This window comes from Perca flavescens, chromosome 9 (assembly GCF_004354835.1).
Source record: "Perca flavescens isolate YP-PL-M2 chromosome 9, PFLA_1.0, whole genome shotgun sequence".
Lineage (NCBI taxonomy): Eukaryota > Metazoa > Chordata > Actinopteri > Perciformes > Percidae > Perca > Perca flavescens.
The window spans coordinates 26426681-26453741 of NC_041339.1; the positions used below are offsets into that span (position 1 = coordinate 26426681).

At 41.7% G+C, this 27061-nt stretch overlaps 3 protein-coding genes across 6 annotated transcripts in view; 1 reads left to right on the forward strand and 2 right to left on the reverse strand.

Moving 5' to 3' along the window:
- acsbg2 (acyl-CoA synthetase bubblegum family member 2) overlaps positions 1-536 on the reverse strand; it is a 27137-nt gene extending 26601 nt beyond the window's left edge. The window contains exon 1 of the mRNA XM_028586672.1: positions 98-536. The gene's annotated coding sequence lies outside the window, so the exon portion shown is untranslated. The remainder of the gene's footprint in view (positions 1-97) is intronic.
- rfx2 (regulatory factor X, 2 (influences HLA class II expression)) overlaps positions 1-26080 on the forward strand; it is a 26513-nt gene extending 433 nt beyond the window's left edge. The window contains exons 1-18 of one of the 4 annotated variants that reach the window (XM_028586675.1): positions 93-125; positions 11084-11192; positions 11799-11888; positions 13285-13367; positions 13779-14040; positions 15339-15413; positions 16990-17171; positions 17359-17478; positions 18167-18288; positions 18764-18882; positions 21146-21258; positions 21473-21624; positions 21942-22039; positions 22375-22524; positions 22660-22868; positions 22963-23116; positions 23222-23264; positions 24204-26080. In XM_028586675.1, coding sequence (XP_028442476.1) covers positions 11085-11192; positions 11799-11888; positions 13285-13367; positions 13779-14040; positions 15339-15413; positions 16990-17171; positions 17359-17478; positions 18167-18288; positions 18764-18882; positions 21146-21258; positions 21473-21624; positions 21942-22039; positions 22375-22524; positions 22660-22868; positions 22963-23116; positions 23222-23264; positions 24204-24325 — 2202 coding nt within the window. In that variant the 5' untranslated portion in view covers positions 93-125; position 11084 and the 3' untranslated portion in view covers positions 24326-26080. Of the gene's footprint in view, positions 1-92; positions 126-11083; positions 11193-11798; positions 11889-13284; positions 13368-13778; positions 14041-15338; positions 15414-16989; positions 17172-17358; positions 17479-18166; positions 18289-18763; positions 18883-21145; positions 21259-21472; positions 21625-21941; positions 22040-22374; positions 22525-22659; positions 22869-22962; positions 23117-23221; positions 23265-24203 lie in introns of those variants that run through there. The other 3 variants (XM_028586674.1, XM_028586676.1, XM_028586677.1) reach the window with 3 other exon arrangements.
- An 840-nt stretch (positions 26081-26920) lies between these two features.
- Positions 26921-27061, reverse strand: part of fcho1 (FCH and mu domain containing endocytic adaptor 1) — a 68014-nt gene continuing 67873 nt past the window's right edge. Inside the window, exon 27 of the mRNA XM_028588061.1 lies at positions 26921-27061. This exon is cut by the window's right edge and continues 132 nt beyond it. The gene's annotated coding sequence lies outside the window, so the exon portion shown is untranslated.

Sequence of the window (27061 nt, forward strand, 5' to 3'; positions counted from 1 at the left end):
CCTAAACGTTATTCACAGTGGTAACGTTACTTACTATCACGTTACACTTGTTGCTACGTTGTGTAGCTAGTGTGTGTGTGTCGAGCTGTGAACGTACTTCCAGCTCAATCCCAGCAGGATGGATGGTAAGGCTACAGCTAGCTAATGCTAACACAGGCAACGAGCAGCGTTGAGTGCCAGTTCAGTCGCGAGTTCAACCGTTTGTCGCGTTTTAAACGACAGCTCTGTCTTGTTCGTCACAGCACGAGCACACTTTATTCTCGGTGTGTCTTTCTCCAGAACCGTATTCTTCAAGCAGGTGGAAATGTGGATAGCTAGCTTTAGCAACGTTGGTTCTGGTGCTCAAACTGCAACTAACGTCCGCTGCGGGCAAGAGTAAACTTAGCAGGAGGACAACTTTGGTTTCAGCAGGCAGTTTGCAAGCTTCTTTGGGGCGATTTTCACTTATAAAGTAGCTAGCTATAGCGTACAATGCACTACAAAGATTAAGCAGTCGAGAAAACGGATATGTGAACTTCTACCGACGACGTTACGACACTCACCGGTGCAACGTTAACGTACTCTACCTGGTGCTTCCACTGGTCTCTTATCTCAGTAGCGTAGCGATATAACGTTAGTACACTTTAAAGATGAACTAACTTTAATCTTTGTTAATCAGATTACACAACGTTTGCTATCTAAATGTTATAAAGTTGGTAACGTCACAATGTTTGGGTGTTTTTAATATTTCAGAAATGGCTTGAATATCTGGATATGTTACAGCTAGGTGGTGTTATGATGGTTCTTTACTGCTCTGTCTTGTTTTTACAGTCTTGCGTGAGAAATTGAGTATTTAAAGTACTGTTTTCTATGTGATTTTAAAACTAGTCACAAATAAAGATGAACTTGTACACTCTGAATGAATCATTGGACCTGATTTATCCTCTCACTTATTTCATTTTATTGATGCTAAACCCGTTGGACAGACCAGCAATTGTTTGCTAATAACCAAGTTGTTCTCCGTGGCACTGCTTTATTGTTTAGGTGGCAGGTCCCTTTAGGATTGTTGTTTTACCTCTCTTCAGAGCTAAAGGCTCATATTAATCTGTGCTTTAGCAGTAATGAGAAACCAAAGAAATGTAGACCCCCCACCCCCCTCCCCAATGATTTTAAATCCCCTCTTCATTTGCTTTACAGTGTGGCTGTGGCTGGTTTTCAGCACTCCTTTTGGGATTCGGTCTCCTTTTGTCCCCTGAGATAAATTAATTCTTATGGACTATCTTTTCAGAGACAGCCGTCAGGTGCTCGGTCATTTGGAATGTTGTTTGCTATTAAAGCATCAGGAAAAATCTTTGCAGCATTAACATTTCTCTAATTAAAACCCCCTCCGCTTACTACTAATACAAAAAGTAAAAAAACATAAAGTTATACATTTTCAAACATAAAGTATGTAGTGTTGATGCAGGCCACTATCTATTTCCTTTCATGTGAGAAAGGGTCAAAATGCAGGTCTCTGTAGTATGGTTATATTAATCATAATTAAAATGTAATGTTTATAAAGCTTCCTCCCGCCATGAGTTTTGTCCCTTTTTGCCAGAATATTTTAGGGAAGAATTGAATGTGCATTAACAGAAGACTCGGCTTGTTTTGAAGTAAGTGTCCGAGAAAGAAACTTAACTTTGATTGGTCAGACAACTCACTGCAGCTACAAAGAAAATAACGAAATGACAGCGCTGAAACTGTGTGTAACCCCCGCCAACCCACCCCCCCATTTGAGCGTGACACTGTTATGTTTACATGGCAACTTGATATACAAATACACCCAAGTCATGGAAAGAAAGGGGAGTGGGCCTGGGGGCGAAATGTTATTCTTTTAAAAGTCAGTGTTTTTAATCAGGTTATTTTCATCTCTCTCTTCTCTTTGTGGTGAGAGTGAATTGCTTTGGCTTGCAGAGGCAAGTCAGAAAGAAATGGTGCTCATAGAGGAGACTTGAACAAAGTGGAAAATAGCCGTTGGTTGGACAGTTATTTAGAAATTTCTTACTGGCTGAGAATATCAGTTTGAAAGTCATGGTAATGTGTCTGTATCCTGACGCTACATCTACACTACTACGTTTTCATTTTTAAGTGGTGTTTTATGACAAAAACGATCTCCGTTCACACAAGAGTTTTAGCTCCAGTAGCAGAACTAAGCTCTGTCCATATTATCACGTCATTAACACATTGTCTGACATTACTCTGCGGTTGAAAATTATGGATGTATAAATTGAAAATACAGAAAATACTTTAAAGAAAGAACAACAATGGCAAAAACTAAGACCAGTGTTTTATTTGCTTGGACCGCCAACGAGGTGGAACTGTTACTGGAAGGTATGTAAGCCTACCTAACCAATAAGAATGACAGACGTGCAACGTTGTTTCCAAGGGTCTCCGTTTGTGCCTGTCCAGACTACAAAGCAACCCTGGGGTTTTCAAACCAAAACGGGGGCAGCTGTGTTTTTAAATGTCTCTGTCTTAGCGGCTCAGAAATGCGGAGTGGTGTGGATGTGAGGTAGGAACGTAGCACACGATGTTCATTTTAAACCAAAACGTAGCAGTGTAGACATAGCCTGAGTTTCACTTGCCTTTATTGGTCTAGCCTGCAGCCTGTGATCGTGGTTGTGTTTTGGTCCATTTCAGCAATGAGTGCCACACTAGCCTGTGATTTACAGAACATTTTGCTCCTTCTTTGGGCCTAACCTCCTCTCCTCTAGCCTTCTTTTGAGCCATCTGTGGCATTGCTCATATGATTGTGCGTAGCAGTGTCCTCCGTTATCCGTATGCCATTTTGAGTGTTAAATGGACCCATGTGTGTAGTACAGTTCAGCTATCAATAGAACAGCTGCAGTGGTGTCTTGGGCAGAGGGTGACCTGACACAGCTTTTGGTCACGTGTGTGTGTGTTTGCTCATGCTGTATTTAGCTTATCTTGATGAGGCCTACTGTTGCCCCGGGGAGAAGTTCTCAATCCAATAGCCTGCTACAAATATACACACAGACCTAATCACTGCTATCAGTTTTGTCGCTGCTGTTTACAATTTATCATATTCATATAGAGTTGCATTTACATCCTGCTGTGCTAACTGAACTGCCTGGCTTTTGCACATTTCATTGTCTGCTATTAACAAAGATTTAATGGGTTATCCCATAACTTCAGTCAAAAGCATGTCAGAAAATCACAGAGCAAAGCAGCAGAAGTGAGAGGAGAATGCCTTGTGGGGCTTGTTAAGTGGAAATTAATAGTGCCATTTGTTCACATGAAATGTTACAGTTTCATGATCTTCATAATTCATTTATTTGTAAAGGTCTTTTCATTTCAAGTGATGTGCGGTTACTCTTTTATAAGAATCTGTTGAAAGGAAAATAGTTTAAGTGTCCTCGTGACTCTCACATCACGGCTTTCAGCTACAAAGATTTTGGAAATCATTGTAGGCTTACGCTGCTAGGATACAAAGAAAAAAATCTTGTCATATACCAAAAAAATGTTGAACACAACAAGTTGAAACACGTGAAATAAAAAAAAATGTTTCTGTCTGTCATCAGGAGCATTCTTAACATTCCACCTGTTTGTATCGTAGCTGCATAACTGCTAATTAAATTTTCTGCCACAAACAGCAGACACGGCAGTGACATTTGCATTACAATGGCTAGTCCCCCCCCCACCTCTCTCTTTCAGGCAGGGATAGTAGCAGCCCCCCATCCTCTCCTCACTTTTCCTTTCTTTTGTAGGGTTTTATGCTAGTTTGTTAAGAGATGTTTATTTGACATAAAAAAGAACTTCTGTCAGTGTAAGTCTGCTACAAAATAATCACCAGAACCAAGACTAGGCCTTTAGTGGAGTGAGATTTGACCAGATTTTCAAAGGAGCAGTATTTTTAGATTGAATTATCTGGGCCTTCAATTAAGCTTTTCAGAATCTCCATAATTAGGATATTTGGTGCATTTTAACAGGTGGAAACAAGCTGATTTCAGCAAAATGGTGGATGCCCTTATATAGTGCTGCCCTCAGATCCCATTTTTTGATCTTTGAGAACCCTCTCTTCCCACTCACTAGCTTCAAAGGAGAGCAGATGTTAATGCTGCAATGTTCAATTCAAAAGCTGCATTGTTTGCTAGTTGTTTTCCTGTAAAAATTAAGTTGCCCCTCTGAATGGTGTTGCAAATTGTAACCACTGTTGTAGGTCTGGCCATGAAGTGTTGCGACAAAGTAGTCAAACCAGTCTGGGTTGTTATCCAGGAATAGTTAAAGTTTGAGATGAGATTTTGAAAAATTTGAGCACCAACATGTAGACCAATAGACAGGATGTCAGCTGTATCCTGTCACCACCTTTTACTGTATAATCTATGATTGCCATCTTGATGCAAATTGTTATTCAAGAACACTTGTTAGATCCGTAAGTCATTTATTGGTTAATGTCCTGGAAATGACACTGAAAAGGATTTGCCAAATTAGGGTATGAATGCTGCTGATATATATATATATATATATATATATATATATATATATATATATATAGTTTTTTTTGAGCATTTTAGGCCTTTATTTTCGACAGGACAGCTTAGACTTGAAAGGGGAGAGAGAGGGATAATAACATGCAGCAAAGGACCGCAAGTCGGAGTTGAACCTGCGGCCGCTGCGTCGAGGACTAAGCCTCTTTATATGGCCGTGCTCTACCAGGTGACTACCCAGGTGACCAAGACAGCATTATATTAAACACATTAAATGACATTTAAATTTTGCTGTAGTAAGTAACTGTAGTTACTGTAGCAGTATTATTTATAGAAAACACCTTGGCTGTATTGTAAATAGCAACAGCCCAGCTAGTTTTGACCACTATTCTGGTACCTGTCAAATACAGAGTAAACATGTTTAGTATTTCATGTCTTGTACATGGTTTTATTGTGTCAAATAGTTAATAAATACTTAAATCTGAGTCTGATGGCAACTATTCACTGCATGAGCAACAGACAGTTTGATCCGTCTCAAAGTTCAAGTATTAACTTGTGACTCATTGTTTGTGTCAAGTAGTGCCCGTGAAAGCATACTATACAAACAGTAAGATGATTTTCAGAGTCATATCTGTGTGGAATGAACGCTTGCCAAAAAGACACACTTCTTCCAGTGCAAAAAAAATGCTTATCTCAGGTTCAGTCAAGATCGAGGTAGCTCACTGCCAGCATCTGAGATCATCTTTGCAGAATGTGGTTCCCTGGGAAATACAACTCCATAGGTTGGAAACACACCTGTTTAAAAGAGCAAGTGAAAGCAGATTTAAAAAAGTTAGTGTTGCGTTTGGAGTGAGTATTTTTATACTTCCATGGAATAGGATGCATGTCTGGTCTAGGCTAAGCGTTAGGATACTTAACCATTCCAAGTTGTCAGTTTTTGTCATTAGTTTTGATTTCATACTGTCAAAGAGACTGCAACCATACTTCCAGCGAGAAGGTTGTATTTACAGATCTCTTTTTTTTTTTTTGTCTGATAGCAGGAAATCTGATTAACTTGTTAATAGACTTCATAAAATTAGGTGAAAAGGTAGGCCATGGCCCAAGGAATAAGTGACTTTGCAGCTCTAGATCCAGTATCCTTGTGGATACAACCTAAAAATAAGACAATTCAATATCATCATGCACTTTTAATACATTTTCTCATTAGGTACTGCTTTTACTTAAAAGAAACACATTTGTTTTAAATCTCTTAATATTTCCTATTATTAAAATAACTGGCATACCCCTCAGGGGTATGTGCTCTCTGAGTTCTTTCTGGTTTTGTGATTATGTTCAGTGATGCAATAGTTTTATAAGGGGCCCATACAATGTGATTTGGATCTAGCTGTGACAATTTAAATTGAGATTTAGCTATTCTCAACACGTTCTGCAGATATAAAGATTAAAGGCTTTGAAAGATCAAAAAAGTTATTGTGAATTAATTTAATTGTAATGTGTTTTTGGGTATGCCAAATATTAATAATATGTAGGAATTGGGGAATAGAACCGATGTGCAAGAATCCCAACTGTTACTTTTAGCATTTCCCAGTTTCTCTTCATAATCCAACATCTCCTGAAGCAGCCAAGTGACTTGAGTGAAATTCCCTTGTTTGAGTCATCAGTATGGCAGCCGTCGATCACGTTCGATAAATAGGCTAACCGTAAAAGAGAGAGACGCCCACACGTATGAGTCTGATTACATTTCCAGTTGTGACCATCTCCCCCATTTCTTCCCTACTCCTCTTTGTGTTGTTTTCCAGTTTAACTTTTCAAAAATGTTCAGTTTCAAACCCTCATTCTTTATTTCGAGATAGGCTGGGTGGAGGTGGGGGGGCAGTGGAAATCTGGAAAGGGTTAGAAGAGGTAGGGCGTTGGGGGAGGAAGTTGCTAGTGTAGAGCATTGGCGAACACACAATCTCCATGGCAACGGTTTGATCTTTCTCTCTGTGGCTGTCAGGCCTGCAGTGCACATGGTGACGGAGTGGACAGGTTGTGCTGATGACCAGTGTGGGTAGGTGAGCTGGGGAGGGAAGGGGGGCGGCGGGATCAGAGACAGTGGTCTGTTCTCTCTCTCTCTCTGTCTCTCTCTCTCTCTCTCTTCTCTCTCTCTCTCTCTCTCTCTCTCTCTCTCTCTGTCTCTCTCTCTCTCTCTCTCTGTCTCTTAAACTCTGCCATCTGCAGACCCCAAGAGCCGCTTTGATTGGATTAGCCATGATTTAATGAGACAGGCTTGAAGAACAGCCTCTGTTGTGGAAATCTCTTATCATATCTTAATACGCTCTTTGTGTGAGCGCGTGTGCCTCTGTAATCTTATAGGTTTTGCTTCTCATATATTAAAGGTAAAGGGAAAACATACTCATAGTGCTGAACAAACATATGTCCTCTATAGATTTCCCTTTTAAAAGCAACAAGTGGACAAGTGGCTATCTCTGCTTTATTTTGATTCATCTTCCCTGAGTTGGAAAAAGGTTTGCTCTGCTCAAGCTGTTTTACTATCTCCTCTACCGAAGGAACTTTGGAAAGACTCGACTTGCTTTTGGAAGTGTTGTTTTTGGGTGGCATGAGTGTAAAGCAACCTTGAAGAATAGACTGTTGTCTCCCTGAATGACTTAAACATTCCTCCTTCTTTTGAGCACCAAGTAGTTACAAAAACAGAGTGCTTCATCCTGTCCTCTTCAATCAAGTCTAAACCAGCATAAAGTCTGTACAATTTTATTATATAACTGCAACACAGGAATAAGTCTACCTCCATGTCCCCTGGTGTCTGAAATTAATAGCTTACATAGTATTTATTGTTGTAAGTTTCTACTTAGCGTGAGATAGAGGGATCATGTGGGGGGATGGCATTGTTTGGTTTGGGAAGTATTCTGTTGGTTGCATAGCAACAGGCTCCTGGAAACGGGAGTGGACGGTGTTGCCACTAGCAACCGTTGTTGCTCTGCAAACAATGTGGGCCAGTGCAAACATGAGCCAAGACTGTGGGCTCCTGTTTTTAATTGAACATCTGTATGTGTTTTTCTTTGATTGAGCCCAGTTTAAGTTAGATCTGTCAGTGACATATGTTTAAATCTTGTCTGCACTAGGCTTTTGGGTTCTTTTAAAATGTATTTTCTTGTTTACGTTTAGCTTTTACAACTCAGGTAACTCTTTAAAGTGTGTGTGTGTGTGTGTGTGTGTGTGTGTGTGTGTGTGTGTGTGTGTGTGTGTGTGTGTGTGTGTGTGTGTGTGTGTGTGTGTGTGTGTGTGTGTGTGTGTGTGTGTGTGTGTGTGTGTGTGTGTGTGTGTGTGTGTGTGTGTGTGTGTGTGTGTGTGTGTGTGTGTGTGTGTGTGTGTGTGTGTGTGTGTGTCCCAAGACAACAGCCCATCCAGGGTAGTAGTTTTCCAGCAGTGTGCTATGTCTCCTGCTGTGTTCTACCTTTGTGCCTTCAGAGCCGCGGGTGGGGAATTTGTGTGGCTTTTAACCTTCCCTGAGCAGTACGCAGAAAGACTCCTCTCTGCCTGCACTCCTGTCTCTCCTCCAACTCAATGATTTGGCACACTTCTCCATACCTATTAAATCGCTTTAATTGAGCTTTAATGGATGAAAACATCCAGGTCAGTGCCCCCCCCCCCCCACTCCTTTATGTTATAAAGAAGCCTTCAGGCTTGTGTCACTTCCTCTGGTGAAAATGACAAGTCTAAAGATAAATGATGGGATTGATTGTTACAAGTGTATTTATAACTCAAATGACACTCCGTAGACAAATTCCTTGCTTTAAAAAAGAGGCTTGAGCATTGCAGCGACTTTTAAAGTGTTCACTCCTTGTTAGCATCATTCTGATAATAGTCTTTTGGTACTTTATCGCCATACAAGAAAGAGGTGTGAAGAAAAATTGTAATGGAATATGAGCGCTTTGGCATGGAAGTGCTAATTGTGCCCTGTGCTAACAAATGCATTGAAGAAGGACTCGGAGTGCTGCTCAGGCCACGGTAGACTAGATATGGTGCTTAAAATCATTAATGTGTCTGAAGATTGACACATCAGGAATTTCAACATAGGCCTCCTACACTTTAATCTATTAGTCATGCAGGCAGAGCAGTGTCTTTGCCTGTGGCAAAATTTCCACACATTGAAAATGCCAGTGGAGGCACACCCAAATCTGTTTTTCTATTTTAAATGTATACTCTGATTTTTCATATAGCATCCAATAGTGCCGCCAAACCCTAAATGTCCTCCTAAGTTACTGCTGATGTCTTAAAAACAAGACACATTTGAGTTTCAAAACTGTTAAGTTAGCAACTAGTGGACAAATTAGTTTTGTGAATTTGTGTGTTGTTGGTCACCAAGACAATTCAGGTAGTCAATCTGTTTAAGGTCCCATCTGTTTGATTTCCTGAACAAAATCTTGAGCTATGTCTGTTGTCCTGCATGATTTGAAGGAAATTACGATTTAGTGTCAAGATCTTTACCATTGCAATCTGCTTTTGCCTTTGGAAACTTCTTGGGTGGTATACTTTGTGGAAGTGTCTGTGATAGCTTCATCATGTTGTATTTAGTGGCAAAAATTAGGTGGTTGTATAAATAAGCAGTGTTATCCTGTATCAGCATAGTCTTTAACTCTGAAAATGATCCACGGAAGAGGATGTGCCTCCTATTTTGCTGCGAGCACAACGTTTTGGTTGAAACTATTTACATTTATTTCTTTTTCTTCCCCGTCATTGGTGGGGTTTCCTCAATTGAGATGCATTTTGCCCTTGTTTTTTTAAACGTCACATGTTGGATTTATTTCTGTCGGAGTTACATTTGTCACATGGTATAAGGCAGTCTTGTTATTTATTGATGGATTTTAGAAACACATTTAGACCACTTGGTTTGATGCAACGGATGCAGAAAGGCCTTCTTAATTTCTTATATCATTAGAAAGCTTAGGTTGGGTCTCAAGAAAGCCAAAAGACAAGTGTGGCTGCACCTGTTGCCTGTATCTAAAAGCTCAGCCTCCAGATTACCGCAGCCTAGGTGGTGTTTGTCAGATCACTTCCAGTGAATCAAAATAACATTGTAGTGCATGTCTTGTGTTATGACTAATCACAGCATGTCTAGAGCAGGTTGTGTCTTGCAGTCCTTTACTGTAATGCTCCCGGTGAGCACCATTCTCTCGCTTACCTACTGACATTTCCTGCTGCTCCTGGATTTCTGCTCATCAGCTCAACCCACCCCCCAACTGTGTCGTATCTCCCTCTCCCTTATTCTAACCCTCCTCCCCATCTTTTCTTTGCGGTCGCACTCGAAAGTTCCTGTGCAAGAGCTTTAAAAGGAGGGAGGTGGGGTGGGGGGATAGAGGAGGGGAGGAGAGGGGTTGAGTTGGGGGTGGTCGTCATGGATTCCTCACCATAGCAACCGACAAACGTTTACAAAGCATTGAGGAATTTCCTCATATCAGCTGGATTATTGGAGCCCTCAGAGGACAGCTCTTGTACGAAACAATCGCTGGATATCATCAGGACCCTGGCATGGGCTGGAGCCCCACTGCCATTTTCATCTTTTTCCCCCTTCGTTTTTTTTTGTTTTTTTTGAGAGAGAGAGTGGGGAAGTTGTTTTTCATCTACTTACTCCCCCTTGCAGTTCCATTCTTCTCTTGTCTCTGCCTTACTCCCGCTCTTTTCCTCTGTTCTTTTGAAAAAAAAGAGAGCCTTTTTTGTCACTCCATTTTTGGTTCCCCTTTGCTATGCTGTGCACATTGTCACCCAGTGGAAAGCAGAGTGGCAGCAGTGTGTTTGGTCCTCAGGAAGCAGTTCAGTCCTATTGGTAATTTAAACTCCTGTACTGTTACTTTTTCACCTGGGTCTGATCTGTCAGCAGGACCAGGAGTGTCAAAGTGTATAAACTGTTGGACTGCTTATTTTGCCAGTGATTGAGGCCAAAGGTGGGCAGCCTCTGGGGCTCTTAGAGATTCACTGACTCAGCTTGACTTGATAAAGCTAGAAACCCTCTGGGGCACAATGAATGCCCTGGTGGCTCCAAGAGAGAAGGGGTGGGGTGGAAGAGCATGTATTTAGTATGGCTGTCTATTTGTATTAGTCTATATCCTTGACGTTCCACTTCCGGGATTGCTCTGGTGCTGCAGGAAATTCCGCTGGTTGCATGTATTTTCGCCAATGTCCGTTTCCTTTGTGTTGGAATTTTAAACTTTGGTGGATTTATGAGAACTATGGTTGACTGCTCCTCAGATCTCTGCAGGGTAAGTCCAGACAGCTAGCTAGACTATCTGTCCAATCTGAATTTTGTCTCGCACAACTATTTTACAGCGGCTCCGTGCGGAGCTTAGCGCAGCCCATGACAATTGTGATTGGTTTAAAGACATGCCAATAAACCAGAGCATGTTTTTCTCCCATCCCGGAATGATATGTGGACTAGCCAGACCCTCCTCCGCTCTGCAGCGTGTGGATGGTCTGGCACAGCGAGACTAATTTGTATAGACTTGAAATGCTGTTATTCTTTTCGTTCAAGCTTCAGTGTTATCTGTAAGAGTATTTCTTATTAAATTCCCCCCTACTCATGTCTTTTCTCTTTTCCACTTCACGTCTTTCCTGCAACCCAGCATGCAGAGCTCCGAGGGAGGGTCAGACACCACGGCCAGCGTGGCAGCGCTGCGGACGTCATCATCAGCTCAGGCTCCTGTGGTACAGCCTGTCCCAGCCTCCCAGCAGGTAGGGTACTACCTCTACTCTGCTGCTACTGTAATGACAAGAAAAATCGGAAAAGTCTGTAATGACTAAACTGTTCCATCCTGTTTCTTTCCAAATGTTAAATATAAAAGACTATCAAGGTTCAAAATGAGCACCATCCATCAGCCAAATGCTGATAAAATATGCAAGTAGCTAGTAGATTTGCTTCACTAATCAGCCAAAAAAACAATGGTCATCCATTGAGTGTCTAGTAAAATTTTAGCCATTTGGCTGGTGGACAAAAAATATAATTTCAATCCCTGCAAACCAGCTACTCGCTGTATTAGTGCTTATGCATGGGGTCTGAAAAGAAACATCACACGCACAATCAGAGGAGTACACTGAGAAAATGCAGTGATGTACAATACACACCTGTACTGAAATTCAGGATGTGTGGCTGGCAGAGAGCGGTGTGCTGTCATTTAAGTGTGTTATATGAGCATAAATCTATCAGCACTATCTTAAATTCCTGAGGGGGGATTTGTTGAAATGTTTGCCCATCTTGTGTCGGCTGTCATATGTTTACAATTACATGTGTGATTGTACGTGCATACCAATGTAATTGAGTTATGTCTTGTATCCACACAGAGGGTGCTGGTTCAAGCTACAGGCTCAGCTCAGAAGGGAGGACAAGTACAGCAGCTTTCAGTACCCAGGGTTCAACAGGTCTCTCAGCAGGTACACAGTGCTGTACATACTTATACAGTGCTGTGAAAATACTTGTACACCCCTTGGCGTTTTACAATTATTTAAAATTTTGTTACTGAGTTATAGACTTATACTGTGTTTTCTTTTACAATAAAGTAACAAGAAGATGAAAAAAGATATATAAATAAGCATGTAGCTAGTTTCACCAAGTTCTTATTTGTGTCACTTATAAACATTTGGGTCATTATTTACATTCAGTTTAAATAATAACAGTCAGACTTGGGCGAAGTAACCAAACCATGTTCGTGTTTAACACTGAATGAAGATCCCAAACATGGCAGCCCATTTATTCCACCGAAAGCTGCTGATCCTGAGCATGTGCCAAATGGTTTCTCCTGCTTCCTGTGCCCCTCATGGGTGTGTGAAAGTGTCTTTCTCTGGCTGAGCCTGGCCCACTGCCTGCGTACATGAATAACATGAAAATAACATCTTACTACAACTCTTGGTAGCTTTTAAATAAACATTAGCCCCAATCGTTGGTAATTAAAAGTAATTCTTTAAATGTGTGTGATGATGAGGATTACAGGATTACAGCTGCTTCTTTTGTAATGGTGTTAATGGCAAAAAGTCTACTCTGGGTCCCACGGTACGTATAATGTGAACTTGCTGCAAAGCCCAATGATTCCTGGGGACTTGAACCAAAGCCCAACACTAAATCTGTGTGATGTCCAGCGTCTAATGGTGAAAGAGGAGTTGACCTGACTATCTGCTATTAGCTCATCTTTGGTACCAGTCTTATACAGTATTTCCGGATGATGTCACATGCAACATTAGCCAATAGCAGCTCTGGGCAGTTCATTAGCTGCTTTTCACAATTTGTATGCATCAGTATCATTCATTATCAGTTGTGATGTTTGTCAGATCAAGCTTGTCTTTATTTAATACTTGTATGTCTTTATCAGTTCAACTTTGCTGTTTAAATTGCAGGGAAAATACATTTTTTTTCTACTTTTCTTTTCTTCCAACATTGTTCCAGATCACTTTTACTCCTGAGCCCCTTTTAAAATAATTTCTTCACTTCAAGTATTGTAGAACCTTTACATAAAGAACCTTGGTAGGTCTAAATACAGTAGGCAGTGTTTTTAATGTAATTTATTTTTGTTGAGGCTTCTTTTTAGACAAATAATTGTGCAAAACCAAGGGGTGTACAGACCTTTTCACTGCACTTCATGTACACACTGTAATAGGTGTGAACATGCCTACACCAACAAGCAGATATTTTCATTTTACGCAGTACTTTTATGATTAAAAAAAGATGGTTACTCTTCCAATTCTAGTTACAGTTTGACTTACATTTGCACAAATAGGGAAGCATGAATAGAGATTTTCCTTGTTCCTGCCTTGATTTCCTGTTGTCTCTCTGTAGGTTCAGCAGGTGCAACATGTCTACCCATCCCAGGTCCAATATGTAGGAGAAAGTGGAGAGACTGTTTACACCAATGGAACTATGTAAGCAATGTTACATTAATCCACAATTATAATAAAGAAATACAATACATGTTTTACATTGTGTAGTTCAAGTACACTTTGAAGTCAAATTTAATTTAACCCAGTGAAGTATGAAATTGTAAATAGATTATTGCAACTGTAACTGTAAAAAAAGAAAATGTCACTATGTTTACCATAGTTAAAAATCGGCACTATGTTAATGCGAGAATGTAAAACATTTTTGCTTTTCAAAACCCATACAGCACTGTGCGTAATATTTGTCTCCACTCCAAATGCAGGATTCATCTTGAATTATAAATGTAAATTCTCTTCATCGGCCTCATAAAATTCATCAGCTGTCATGAAATGTGCTTTTTTAGCATCATCATGGAAAGACATCACTGATTGCTAGTTACAATGATCTCTCCCCAGCCGAACAGCCTACTCCTACAACCCCGAGGCTCAGTTGTACGGGCAGAGCAGTGGGGGAACCTACTTTGACTCGCAGGCCGGTGTCACAACGGTGGTCTCCTCTGCCAGTGGTGGGGTGCCTCCTCATGGCATGGTGGGCATCGCTATGGATGTGGGCAGCAGCCACATCATCTCCAGCGGAAACACCTACCTGATTCATGGAGGAAGTATGGAGGGAAGCCGCAACCATATATCACACTCATCACGCTCCTCCTCAGCTATGGTGAGCAACACCCATGCCATACCAATGTTCCTGTGTTACTCTGAAGCACTTTTTCAAATAGAGTGGGATTAATGTGCCAGTGAAAACGACAATCAAACTGCATCAAACGTTATATGAGATGTTTACACCCAACAAAGACTAAGTGACTGACCAAACATACAGTACTTTGGGGATTGTTTGTCTTTTCTCAACTGCTATGTGGCTAAGTATGTAGGTACGTTGTTAGTACTAACTCCTAGTACAACATGGCTTACTGAGCAGAGATCCCCACTAACCAATGGTGTTGTGAGGTGCACACTGGTGCTAACTGTCATCACTGCTACCTGAGCCTGTGTCCAGACTGGCCAGGCTCCCGGACAAGTCTGAAAGGCAAGGAGTGACACACAGGGTTTATGGCAACCTGAGTTGGGGCCTCCTGGCTCTGCAGTAACACACAGAGAGCAGTGCAGTACAGGGCAGGGAGCCTGTAGAATCGGGACACTGGCTTAAATAATTCAGCACTGCCTTGTTTCAGAGGTTTTCACAGGCACTTGAGCGCCCTGCGAAACAAAGCAACCCCTGGGGCTCATTACCATTTGGCCGTGAGCCCTCTGGAGCCTTCTTAAGGCTTGGAACTCTGCCTACTTCTTTTCCTTTTTCTTCTATGTCTCCAGTTTGGCTGCAATACCACATATCTTTTCTTTTTTGACTTGATTTTCTTCTATGGCTCCACAGAATGTCCCTGGTTTTGTCATTCACTTTGCACGCCAGTTGGACTCCATTATTTTTGTTGTTGTCCAAAGACAGCATACTATCCCAGTGTGTTTTATACCATGACACTCTTGCTTATGTTGTAGTAACAACTCACTCTGTCTGATTTTTAGTTTTTGAAATATTATTTTGGTACAATTTGATACATTTTGGGGGTGGGGTTGGGTTAGGCATTGTTGACCTATTGTCTTCAAACTTGATGTGACCTGTGCCCCTGTTTGTGGTTCCTATTTGCATACATTAGAGTGTCTGACCGCAAACCTTCACTGAGCAGCTTAACCCAATGAGTCCCTTGATTTGCATGCTTTTGTCAGGCAATAATGGATTTGGCTGCAACACTGACTGAGTTTAATGAAAAATGCAGAGATCTGGCTGCTCGCTAACATTCTTATTTTCCTTTATTTGTTTTATTTTTTGTGTGTTTTTCTTCATATACCCCTGCTTTTTTCTGTCCCCTTCTATTTTTCTATCTCTCTCACTCTCCTGTCTCCTCCCTCTTCTGTGTCCACTTTTTTATTTTTTATTTTGCATGCTTCTTCTTTCTTTAGCTTGAAATGGCGATTGAAAACCTCCAAAAGTCTGAAGGAATTGCAAGTCACAAAAGCAGCCTGCTCAACAGCCATGTAAGTCAACCAGGAACTTTCTTTGAAAAGGGAAAATGAATAACACAAAACAAAAGCTTTAGGCAGTGTTCCACTTGTGTTTTGCAACGTTAAACACACTACCTACTGCTAGCTTTACTTACTCTGCACTGTCCCACTGACACGCACTATTGTCTCAATTAGTTTTCATCCTTGATCTGAACTTGCATTTGCTATCACTTTTTGCTTAATAATCTTGGATATATTTCTTAAACCCCTGCATGGACTTGAATTGATTGATTTGTCAAGATTTTTGAATTTATTTTACTTCTAAGTACACCAAGACATGCACTCAGGGCCAGATGTATTAATGCTTTTGCGCCCACTTCAGGTGTATTTGTTTCGCAACGTGCGCGTAAAAGCATGTCGAGGTATGTACAAACAGGCCGCACTGAGGTAAAAGAGCAGACTGCCTGTTCCGTGTCATGCATATGCATTCACGGGAGGGTCAAGGGGAAAGTGGAAGTTTCCCAAAAAGAGATGGGAGGGGAAGTGTAAACTGCACCTATGTATTCCGCGGCATGTACAAAAACCGCCCGTGACGGCGTGCCTCTGTTTTGCGGTGGAAATTTTCCTCCTCTTAAAAGCAGGTGTAAACCAGCCGCAAGCGGGTTTCCTCGCATATGCCTCCTGGTGAAATGGCAGCAGTAATCCAAGCAAGACAATGACATAGGCCAAGGAGACGAGCTGAAAGATTTTTGCCAAAAGGATCACACTTTTTCAGTTGAATGAACACAAAATCATTAAGCATTACAAATTAAGCAGCCATGCAATATTACAGTTACTGGAAAAAATCAAAGATGACACTGAATCTCCGACTCCGCGTTCACATTCCATTCCAGCAGTTGTTAAACTCCTCGCTACATTACAAATATTGCATCAGCATCAGTCATAGCATCAGCAGTGGGAGTATCGCAGTCTGCACTCAGCCGTATAGCACAAGTACTTAACGTTTTGCTACAGCGCAATTTACAGTATAGTGGGCGGAGAAAGGCACTGATTACCCGATGAACTGTAGGTTTGGTAAATACGACGTAAGCTGAAGTATCACAGCGTGCGCTTTCTGCGGGTTGGCCATGGCGTTGATAACGCTACATTCGCATATGTACGTACATCTGGCCCTCAGTGTCACTAAAGTTTATTGCAGTATAACTTTTACTCTTGTTGGGAGGCTGTCACTAAGTTATAATGAAATGTAAATAGGATTCATCTAGTATTTCCATCCAGACTTTTACTTACATGGGAAATTTGGGGTTTAGATTATTTCCCTACATTCCAACTCTTAACCTCCGCTATGAATAGTGTCTAAAGTATCTGCTTTAAATCTGATTTGCAAATTTATAATCTTAGCTTTTTATGCAAATTATCTTGCTTTATGATCGTGCGTGCGTGCGTGCGTGCGTGCGTGCGTGCGTGTGTTTTTTATCTGTCTTTTGATGTGATAATAAGATGCACTGGTTGTCTTCATTTCTGTCCAGGTGACTATCACAAAGCAGGGTTTGTCCACTAGCTAGGGCTCACTGATTGTACAACTGTGGCTTCTTCTGTGTGTTTTTAGCTGCAGTGGCTGCTGGACAACTATGAGACAGCGGAGGGAGTGAGCCTGCCCCGGTGCTCCCTGTATAACCATTACTTACGGCACTGTCAGGAACAGAAACTGGATCCGGTCAACGCAGCCTCCTTCGGCAAACTCATCCGTTCGGTCTTCATGGGCCTCAGGACCCGCCGCCTCGGCACCAGGTACAAACAGGAAGAGGTTGTTGCCGATGCTGATAACAGTAATTATGTAATCATTATAGATGTGACAAGTATGATGATGCTTATAGGCCTTGGAGACTTGCTGATGGAAGAGGATAATGACAGTAATTACACTGATGGCAAGTCTTCTCCTCACTGTTTTCTGGCTTTTGTCTCATGAATCTATCAGAGGCAACTCTAAGTATCATTACTATGGCATCCGGGTGAAGCCAGACTCACCGCTGAACCGGCTGCAGGAAGACACCCAGTACATGGCCATGAGGCAGCAGCCTGTCCACCAGAAACAGAGGTCAGCACTCTCTCTCTCGGTCTGCGTTTTTTAACTTTTCCTTTCCATTTGTTTTGCTCTCTGTCACATTTGTCAGAACTTTCAGCAATTTTCCATTCATTCTATGGCATTTTGTTGGTTATTTTGTCCCTTGGCAACATTTTGATGACATTTACCTTGTGACAGCTGTGTGTGTGTGTGTGTGTGTGTGTGTGTGTGTGTGTGTGTGTGTGTGTGTGTGTGTGTGTGTGTGTGTGTGTGTGTGTGTGTGTGTGTGTGTGTGTGTGTGTGTGTGTGTGTGTGTGTGTGTGTGTGTGTGTGTGTGTGTGTGTGTGTGTGTGTGTGTGTGTGTGTGACTGCTGAATTGTGTTTTCACTATGTACAGTAGGTATTGGTTTTCACCACAGACACACCCACCAAACTGAGGCAAATCTCTCACAGGCAAACCTTTTTTTCAGCAGTGGGAAGACTTATATTAGTAAACCAGAACAATGTTGCAAACTGTTTTGAAAATGTTCTTTTCCTTTAAACATACCCTTGGTATTTCAACAATTAGCTTTTGTCGAAGGTGTGCTCACCTGGGATTTATCTGTGTGGTTTTTCATTGGAATGGAAACCTGCATAGTCTCAGCCCAATGGCACATTCTTTATTATTCCTGCCTTCCTAGTCCTTCAAAACCCAGCTAACCCTGTCTTCTACTGTGTATAGGTTCAAACCTCTACAGAAGGTGGACGGTATGTCTGACAGCCTGTGTGGGAGCTCTCAGCACTGTAACAGCACTCCAGAGCAATCCGTGGCTGCTCAGAGCCAACATCACCAGCAGTACATAGGTAAGCACAGGAGCTGGGTGGTTGCCAAGACAACTGTTTGTCTACAAATGTTTGACACTTAAGATCTGACTTAAGTGTTCTTTCTTTCTGCCTTACAAACAACAATTCTAAACACATGTAATAACTGTCAGGCTGGTAAAATGAACTGTCAGGCATCTTGTTTGTTGAGATAATTATAGGATATGTATTTCTGTGTTGAAACTACCAAACTGGGGGTATATATATTATATATATAACGGCTTTAGATATATTATATATTAGAACCTATTAGCCTTTGTGTGTGTGTGTGTGTGTGTGTGTGTGTGTGTGTGTGTGTGTGTGTGTGTGTGTGTGTGTGTGTGTGTGTGTGTGTGTGTGTGTGTGTGTGTGTGTGTGTGTGTGTGTGTGTGTGTGTGTGTGTGTGTGTGTGTGTGTGTGTGTGTGTGTGTGTGTGTGTGACCTGAATGACACCTGTCTATGATTTTGCTTTATGCAGATACATCCCACACCTTGCCTCCATTTCCCTCTCCTGACTTGGGCACCCAGCCTCTGCCTGAGCGCATCAACATGAATGATATCAAGAAGCTGCAGACACTCTACAGAGACCACTGTGAGGTACAGCTCTATGAATATGTTTGTAACTGAGGCTACATTGACATGTGAATATCAATGGAACGGCTTTAAAGGGGACTCATTTTACACATCAAAGTCGTTTACATGTCTTTGGGAGTACTACTGCATATGCGAAAAAAGTATAAAGCTGTTTGTGTGAGGTCTGATTGCCTCAGGATATGTCACATGTAACATGTTCCTTCATTACCATGGTCACTGGCTAATTTTTTATTTTGAGTTGATCCCACAAACACTGTCCTGCTGCTGTAAATACTAACTAGAGCACCAACTGTGAATTAATTCTGCTGCTGAAAATAGTCTCCAACAAATACACTATTTACCCGTTCAGTAACATTTTGCTTAAAATTACAGTGCCCAGCTGTTTTAGGAAATTACTGAGCCTTTAAAAAAAAATTAGAAGAGTAAAAAATAATATTGAACATTAAAATTTGGGGGCTTTACAGACAGACGAGAGGCTGTGATTAAAGCAGAGAAGCTCTGGCTTTATCATATTATCCCTGCCCTCCCCTTGTCCAGCCTCACCACGCTCCCTTTGTTCCAGCCGTCTTTTCATCTCTGTGCAGCTTTCAAGACATGCCAATTAACCTTTCAGCGCGCTGGGTGGACATCTTGGTGTCTTTGTGGTGGCCTCCCCTTGGGCCTTTGTGTTGCCTTGTCTGTGGACAGGCGCATGGGCTCCTGTCTTTGTCTGCCAGTGCATTTCTGTCACTCTCCGGCTCTCATTGCCTCTGTGTGTTTAATGTTTATGCATTTCACTTTTTTTTCCTCACTTTTTCTGTGAGCCAACAGTGGCCTATTAACACATTAGCCAAGACTTTTATTGACGTCATTTAAAGTTGCAGCACAAATAAAGGAAACCATTTAGCCTAAGCATAAAATAACATCTTATTTCTTATTTGACTTTCATGCAGATAAAGGAATTTTTGAGCAGGGCTGTCAATCCACTGGCATGTATTTATTTTATTTATTAATGTCATGGTAACAACAAGCCAAATATTCAGGTATCAGCTGTGCAATTAAAGTAACATTTAAGCACAAATAAGTAGGTGTTAATAAAACTTTGAGGGTAATAAATCAAACTGTAAACCACAGTAGTTGTCTCGTGTGTGTACAGGTGTGAGGGGTTAGGATTTGGAAATCTCTTCCCCAGGCGTCTCGTTGGTGTGTGACTGTGCATGTGAACATTTCTCCTCCATTTTTTTTTTTTTTTTTTTTTTTTTTGTGTGTGGCGCAAAACTGTGGAGGCAAAACGCACTTGTTTAGAGGCAATGGGGATTTCTCCTTTTTGTTTTGGAGTTCTGTGTTTGACCTGTTGCTTGGGGCAACCGTAAACAAGGTTGCCATGACAACGGCTGGAGAGGAAGCAAAAACATATCATGTGATTGAAGCCTACACTGCTGCGTAACAAGATCCAGCGGCAAGTGCATGTCCTGCCAGATAGAGAAAGAAGAAAATCTCTGGGCCCGGTGTGAATCCTATGCTCGTACTCAATAGGCACTCAACGTAGAGATATACTGAACCGTTTGAGACCAAAAACAAAAGAGGTTGACATCTGCCTCTTGAGGAGTCAGGCTGACGTTACCTCTTGTAAATGTCCTCCACAACTTCTACAGCACTGGATTTTATGTTTTACTTTGATATATGTGTGCGTTGAGGTTTAGATTTTATTCGTTGACTATCTTTTTAGAACCAGGTTACTGCTTTTTCTCTGACCAAGCTGTCAAACTGTGGTCTATCATTTTAGATCACCAGCTTGTCACTGCTTCCTTTACGCTCTTGAAGTGCTCACTTGTGTGCGGTATACCCTGCTTTCTAAGAGCCTCATACAACAGGAACAGGAAAGAGGAAATCACATGGGTTTGTTAAGGTCAACGTCTCGCCACTAAAAGGAGGCAAATGCATGAATAAATCTATGAGGCTAATCTGCTTTATACAGGAAACCAAGATAAAATATAACGGAGTGAAATCAACTGAATAAAGCTCCAGCTGAAGCCTAAACGTGGCCTTTAAGATTCTCCATATGATTAATGTGCAGAGAGCTGCGTTTGAGCTGGCTCATTGTCTAACCAGGAGGGCCTGGAGAGAGCGAGAGGCTGCTTGCCTGCCTGTAGAAACTTTGTTGTGTGTCTGGTTACCATGGTTCAGCTCTGTATGTTTTGTCCCCCCCACCCCCCTTCCTCGCTCCCTCCCTCTCATTCTCTTTCCCTCTCCCTCCCTCCCTCGCTCCCTCACTGCTCTCCTGCAGGCTACTTTGGATGTGGTGATGAACCTCCAGTTCCACTACATTGAGAAACTCTGGCAGACCTTTTGGTATTCAACACCGCCATCTAGTGATGGAAATACCACTATCTCCAATAGGTCAGATCACAAATACAGGAAGAGCTTCAATGTTGAAAAGAAAACTACTACTTACTTTTACATTAAGTGTGATGTCTGAGCTAGATTAAGTCTTCTGTTTTAACAGTGAAGTCAAAAATCGTTTTACCTGATTGTCTGCCACGTTTTATTTGAAAGACAGCAGTATTTATAATTTGGGTGTATTTCTTTTTTCCCCCCTCCCGTCTTCATGTAGTGATGATGACCTGGAGGGTGTGATCCCCAGAGAGAAGCTGGTGGCTCTGTGTAAATATGAACCAATCAGACTATGGATGAGGAGCTGTGACCACATCCTCTACCAGGCTCTGGTAGAGATCCTCATTCCTGATGTGCTGCGTCCTGTTCCCAGTCAGTACTATTGATCATTTTATTCATTATGATTTTAATAAGATGTTATTGATGATTTGTGTATTGCAGATGGCTGTGTTTTCAAAACTGTACTTATGCTTAATGCATAGATAAATGTAGTAAAGTTCAATTGTATTCCAGGCTGTCCCCCCCCCCACCCACCCCCTTTTTTTCTGTAAGCCAACAGTGACCTGTTAACACATTAGCCAATACTTTTATTGACATCATTTTAAAGTTACAGTACAAATAAAAGTAACAAGGTGGCCTATAAGGGATTTTGTTAGTTTGTAATCCAGGCTCTGCTTCTGTTTCTTCAGGCACTCTCACTCAGGCCATTCGTAATTTTGCCAAGAGTCTAGAGGGCTGGCTGACGACAGCAATGACCAACTTTCCTCAAGAGATTATTCGCACCAAGGTAACAAGAAAATCTCAACAGCGGCTCATTTAACTGACCACATTTCCTCTCCAGCCTTCACAATTACCCATCATCTCATGTGGCTGGTTTGTGAGCCATGAGTGTCATATGTTACTATGCACAGTTCCTGCCACCTCTTCAGTGACATTGAAGTTGATGATTAAAGATGATTATGTAGATGCAAGACATAGCTTCATATTTACACCATCCTGTCACACAGGAAACCTTTCAGTACCAGAAGCAGTTTTATTATAGTTATAAAACACAAAAACCACAGAGTGACATTCTCAGGATCTTATAACTGATTCTCGGGTTTTGTCTCTGTCGTGATGTAGGTGGCAGTGGTCAGTGCGTTTGCCCAGACGCTGAGACGTTACACCAGTCTCAACCATCTGGCCCAGGCGGCCCGCGCCGTCCTCCAGAACACCTCCCAGATCAACCAGATGCTCTCTGACCTCAACCGGGTGGACTTTGCCAACGTCCAGGTAAACATATCTGACAGCTTCCCTGCTTATTTAACGTTGAGACTTAAAATGTCAGGTGGGTCCTGTTTTCCGTCTCTCGCTGTGCGTTGTGGTTTCTTGCTCAATGTGGTTGGGTGTGTTTGTTGTGTCTAACAGGAGCAGGCGTCTTGGGTGTGTCAGTGTGACGAGAGTGTGGTTCAGCGTCTGGAGCAGGACTTTAAGGTCACCCTGCAACAGCAGAGCTCTCTGGACCAGTGGGCTACCTGGCTCGACAACGTGGTCTCTCAGGTCCTGAAGCCTCACCAGGGCGGCCCCAGCTTCCCCAAAGCTGCTCGCCAGTTCCTGCTCAAATGGTCCTTCTACAGGTACAAGGGGCAAACAATGAGGCTGTTTACACTTTACTCCCTACAAACAGCATTTTACAGATCATCTGTTTTGTCCTATCTCTCCTTCCTGTAGCTCCATGGTGATCAGAGACCTGACCCTGCGTAGTGCAGCCAGTTTTGGCTCTTTCCACCTGATCCGCCTGCTCTATGATGAGTACATGTTTTACTTGGTAGAACACCGCGTGGCTCAGGCCACCGGAGAAACTCCAATTGCTGTCATGGGAGAGGTAAGAAGGAAGATATTTGAAAATGCTCGGGTTGCTCGAAACACTTCAATGACGATGTTGAAAATTGTTTTGTTGGCTAATGCTCTCTGATCTCTTGAATCCCAGTTCAGTGACCTGACCTCTATGATGCCATCACTCATGGAAAAAGGTAAGCCTTTATTATTGACAGTGCTGGTTTGGAATTTAGTCTGGTTATATCCTAGCTAGCTGGCTATGGGTTTTTAAAAATGAAAAAAGTTATCCCCCATCTCTCTCCCCCTTTCATGTCTATCCACTTTCAAATAAAGGGAAAAGCCCCCAAAAAAATCTTTAAAAAAAGTTAAAGGATCACTCTTGTGATATTCTCCAAAAATAACACCATGAAAAGACACAAAAACAACCCTGTGTTCAGTCTGAGACACTGCCTCAATCACATCAATTCATAATAAATCTTTCCAACAAGTACTGCCTGTATAACCCCAAAAGTCTGATGACTTAGTCCTACAAAACCAAACTTAAGCACAATATAAGTTGTGTTATATTTGGAATATACAGTATATTATAATAATAATAATAATATTAAAATTAGATTGAATTTTCACAAGGCTCTTGTCAATTAAAAGAGATGTGTAATAAAAAAGCAACTCTACTGTTTGGAAGAGGCTCATGATAAAAAAAAAAGCTTTCTGTTAATGGCCAAAGACACTGGGGGTGGGGCCATTAAAGGGTTAAAGACTTAAATCTGCAGAAGGAATCAGTGGGCTTTGGGCTGTAGGCTACAGACAGGGATGAGGAAGACAAATAGTATTGAGAAACCGATTAGTTACTGATTTTGGGGTTTTCATGGGATTTGTTGACGGTAACAAAAACACAGAGAAACATTCATCTGTTATAGGTGTTGAGTTGCTATTAAAATGCTTAATGTACAATCCTTACTTGGGCCTTCTTTATATTGTGGGGATAGATTTGTATTGTTGCTTTTAAACCTGGCTGTATTTGTCCTTTTGCTTCTGTTGTCTCACATTCTCTGCATCGGTTATAGGGTGATTTTAGGGTCCCAGGTGACGTTAAACTAAACAATTTCAACTCTCTCTCCCTGTGTCACTAGATGCCTCCTTCTCAGATGACATGAGTGACCTTGGCAGTGATGCTGATACATCCAGAGGGCCTACTGAACCAGCTGTAAAGAGAGAGAGGATTGACATGAGCCACCCTCTGCAGGAGATGTGAGTTGAGTCTGAACGGGGCCGGACTGAAAGCCACAAGGACCAGCATCTGACCCTAAAGTGGCTTTTGAGGCTCTTTGGGATGCAGTGGCTTTTGGGGCAAAGCACACCGCGTCCTCCTGCAGAGAGTGTGTGTGTGTGTGTGTGTGCGTGCAATGTACATAGAGAAGAAAGTAGCAATGTCAGTCCTTGCCCCCGCTAGTGTTTGAGAACGGTGATCTTTTCTCCCAGGAAGCTTGCATCGGTTTTGTTTTTTTATTCACAGATGTGTAACACAGGTCTGATTTTCTTTCCGTTTCTTGTTGCAACTGTGAAAGACTTTGTGCAGTACCTTTTTATTGGATGTGTAACTTTGAGTGGTGGTGTGTGGTGTTTATGTGATTCGTCTTCTCTCTCGCTCTCTTTTTAGAAAAAAAAAAATCTCAACTAGCTGTGCCATAGTGTAATTTGAGTGCCTTAGATCGCTAACCTTGAAACCACCACTACAGATGTCTATCTGTCCCTCAGCTGTGCCTCTACCGCAGTATGAATGTATCGTCTCCAAACCTCAGACATTCAAAGCACCTTTAACAGTGATTAGGTGTATATACTCCTTGTTGCCTCTGCTGCAGCTCGCAGCAAACGCACACTACAAACAAACAAACAACATGCAACCTACTGACCCAAAGGACCTTCCCCTCAGCTTAGCCACAGTCATGGCTCAGTAGGGCCTCATAGTCTCGCAGTAGTCCAGAAGGCAGGGAACTCCGTACGTTACATTGGCTGCGTAAGATGTTGGTTTGTTTACCTCAATACTTTTTTTTTTAAAAGATTATTTTTTTGGGCATTTTCGGCCTTTATTTTTACAGGACACTCATCGAGGAGTAAACCTCTATATATGGGTGCCCGCTCTACCAACTGAGCTATCCCGGCGCCCCCTCAATAGATTTCTATGCTGTTCGGCTCAGATGACATGAGGCAAGTATTTAAAAAATGTAAAAAAATTTAAAAATGTAGCCACTGTTGCGGTTTCTGTCTCCCACTCCTGTTTCCTTTTCATGTAAATAGTTCTCGACAAATGTTTTCAATCCTGCGATAGCTCCTCCGTGTGCTGTTAGGTTGCATTAGTAAGTCCTTATTCAGTGACTCATATGTGCAGACCTGTGGTGGTTCACTCAGCTGCCAGAGAGTTGGGAATACATCCAGAGTAATCGACTTAATGGAGAAGGGATGTTAAAACCTAAACTGGAATCTGGTCTGGCTCATTGAGCCTCATTTCCTGATTAAAAAGTGGTTGTGCATTTCATCTAAAAATGGCTCAATCAATACAAGTTCGAGCGATGGACCTGTAAAACCAAAACTCTTACACAGAAAGAGGATCTCGTTGGCATCTGAGCCGGCACACGCCCCCTGACTTCAGATACTTGACCTCATGCGGTTACTCAGATTAAAGTCTTATGTTCTGTTATTTGGGGAGTTTGTCCATAATAAATTATATATATATATATATATCTTTGTATGATGTAGAAAGTTTGTGCTCTGTGGCCTTCGGTCTTTGCCTAATCTCTCTCCTCACACTGTACTTGGTCACATTGTATCAGAAGAAAATGCTTTGATGTGTAATTGATTAGACTGGCGTGTGTGGTAAATTTGTTTCCAATCTCAATTGTTCAATGTATGAAATTTCAATTATTACTGTGGCGTCACTGCGCCTGAGTACGCTATCAAACTGTAACGAGAGGAATGTCAGCTTTGTGTTGAAATTGGTTTGGTTGATTTATTCCCCGGATGATTTTGTTGTAGCGATGAGAATCCTTGAGCTTGAGTTATTTAAGGCTTTTTATAAGTTGTGCCTGTCACAGTAATTGGCCTTCAAGTGCTTTGAGAAAGTAATTTCTGTGTACTTTGTAATGTTTTGTAAGGCTGTTTTAGATTTTTGGCGGAGGATTATTTTTTATTGAACTAGATTTGGTTCTTCTTACAAGTATACTGAACCCTTATTTTTGTGCATTTTTAAACCTGTTCTTGACTACACTTTATCCTAAGGACAGATGATGGTCTGTAATAAACTGCATAGTTAAGCTGTATTTTGTACTTGGGTTACAATGTGTAATAAATTGGTGTTAACCAAGACATTTGAGCACATTTATTTTTTATCAAACAACATCACAAAACCTTGATTTGGAACAAACAGCAGATTTACAAACATTCCTTTTTCTAAGGTGTGGTAGAAGAGCTTTGTTCATAACTGACTCGTTCGATCTTTTAAGTTGCTCCAGAGATTTCCTCCATACAGTATTTACATAAAAATCTTAGTTTCCATGGCAACTTGGTTCCATACTAACTTTATTTTCCTTTCCTCTGAAATTCAAATAAAGTTCTGACACCTAGCTCAGGTTGTCTCAAAACAAGATTTGAACAGAGGAAATTGAATAGAAAAAGAGACACACACACACACACACACACACACACACACACACACACACACACACACACACACACACACACACACACACACACACACACACACACACACACACACACACACACACACACACACACACACACACACACACACACACACACACACACACACACACACACACACACACACACACACACACACACACACACACACACACACACACACACACACACATTAAATTAGAGGAAAAGAAGAAGAAAGGCTTGGTCCTAAAACAGCAGGACACCGTCAGAAGTAAGTGCACATCGTCCTTCGAGGCTGAGCCGTCAATCTTCA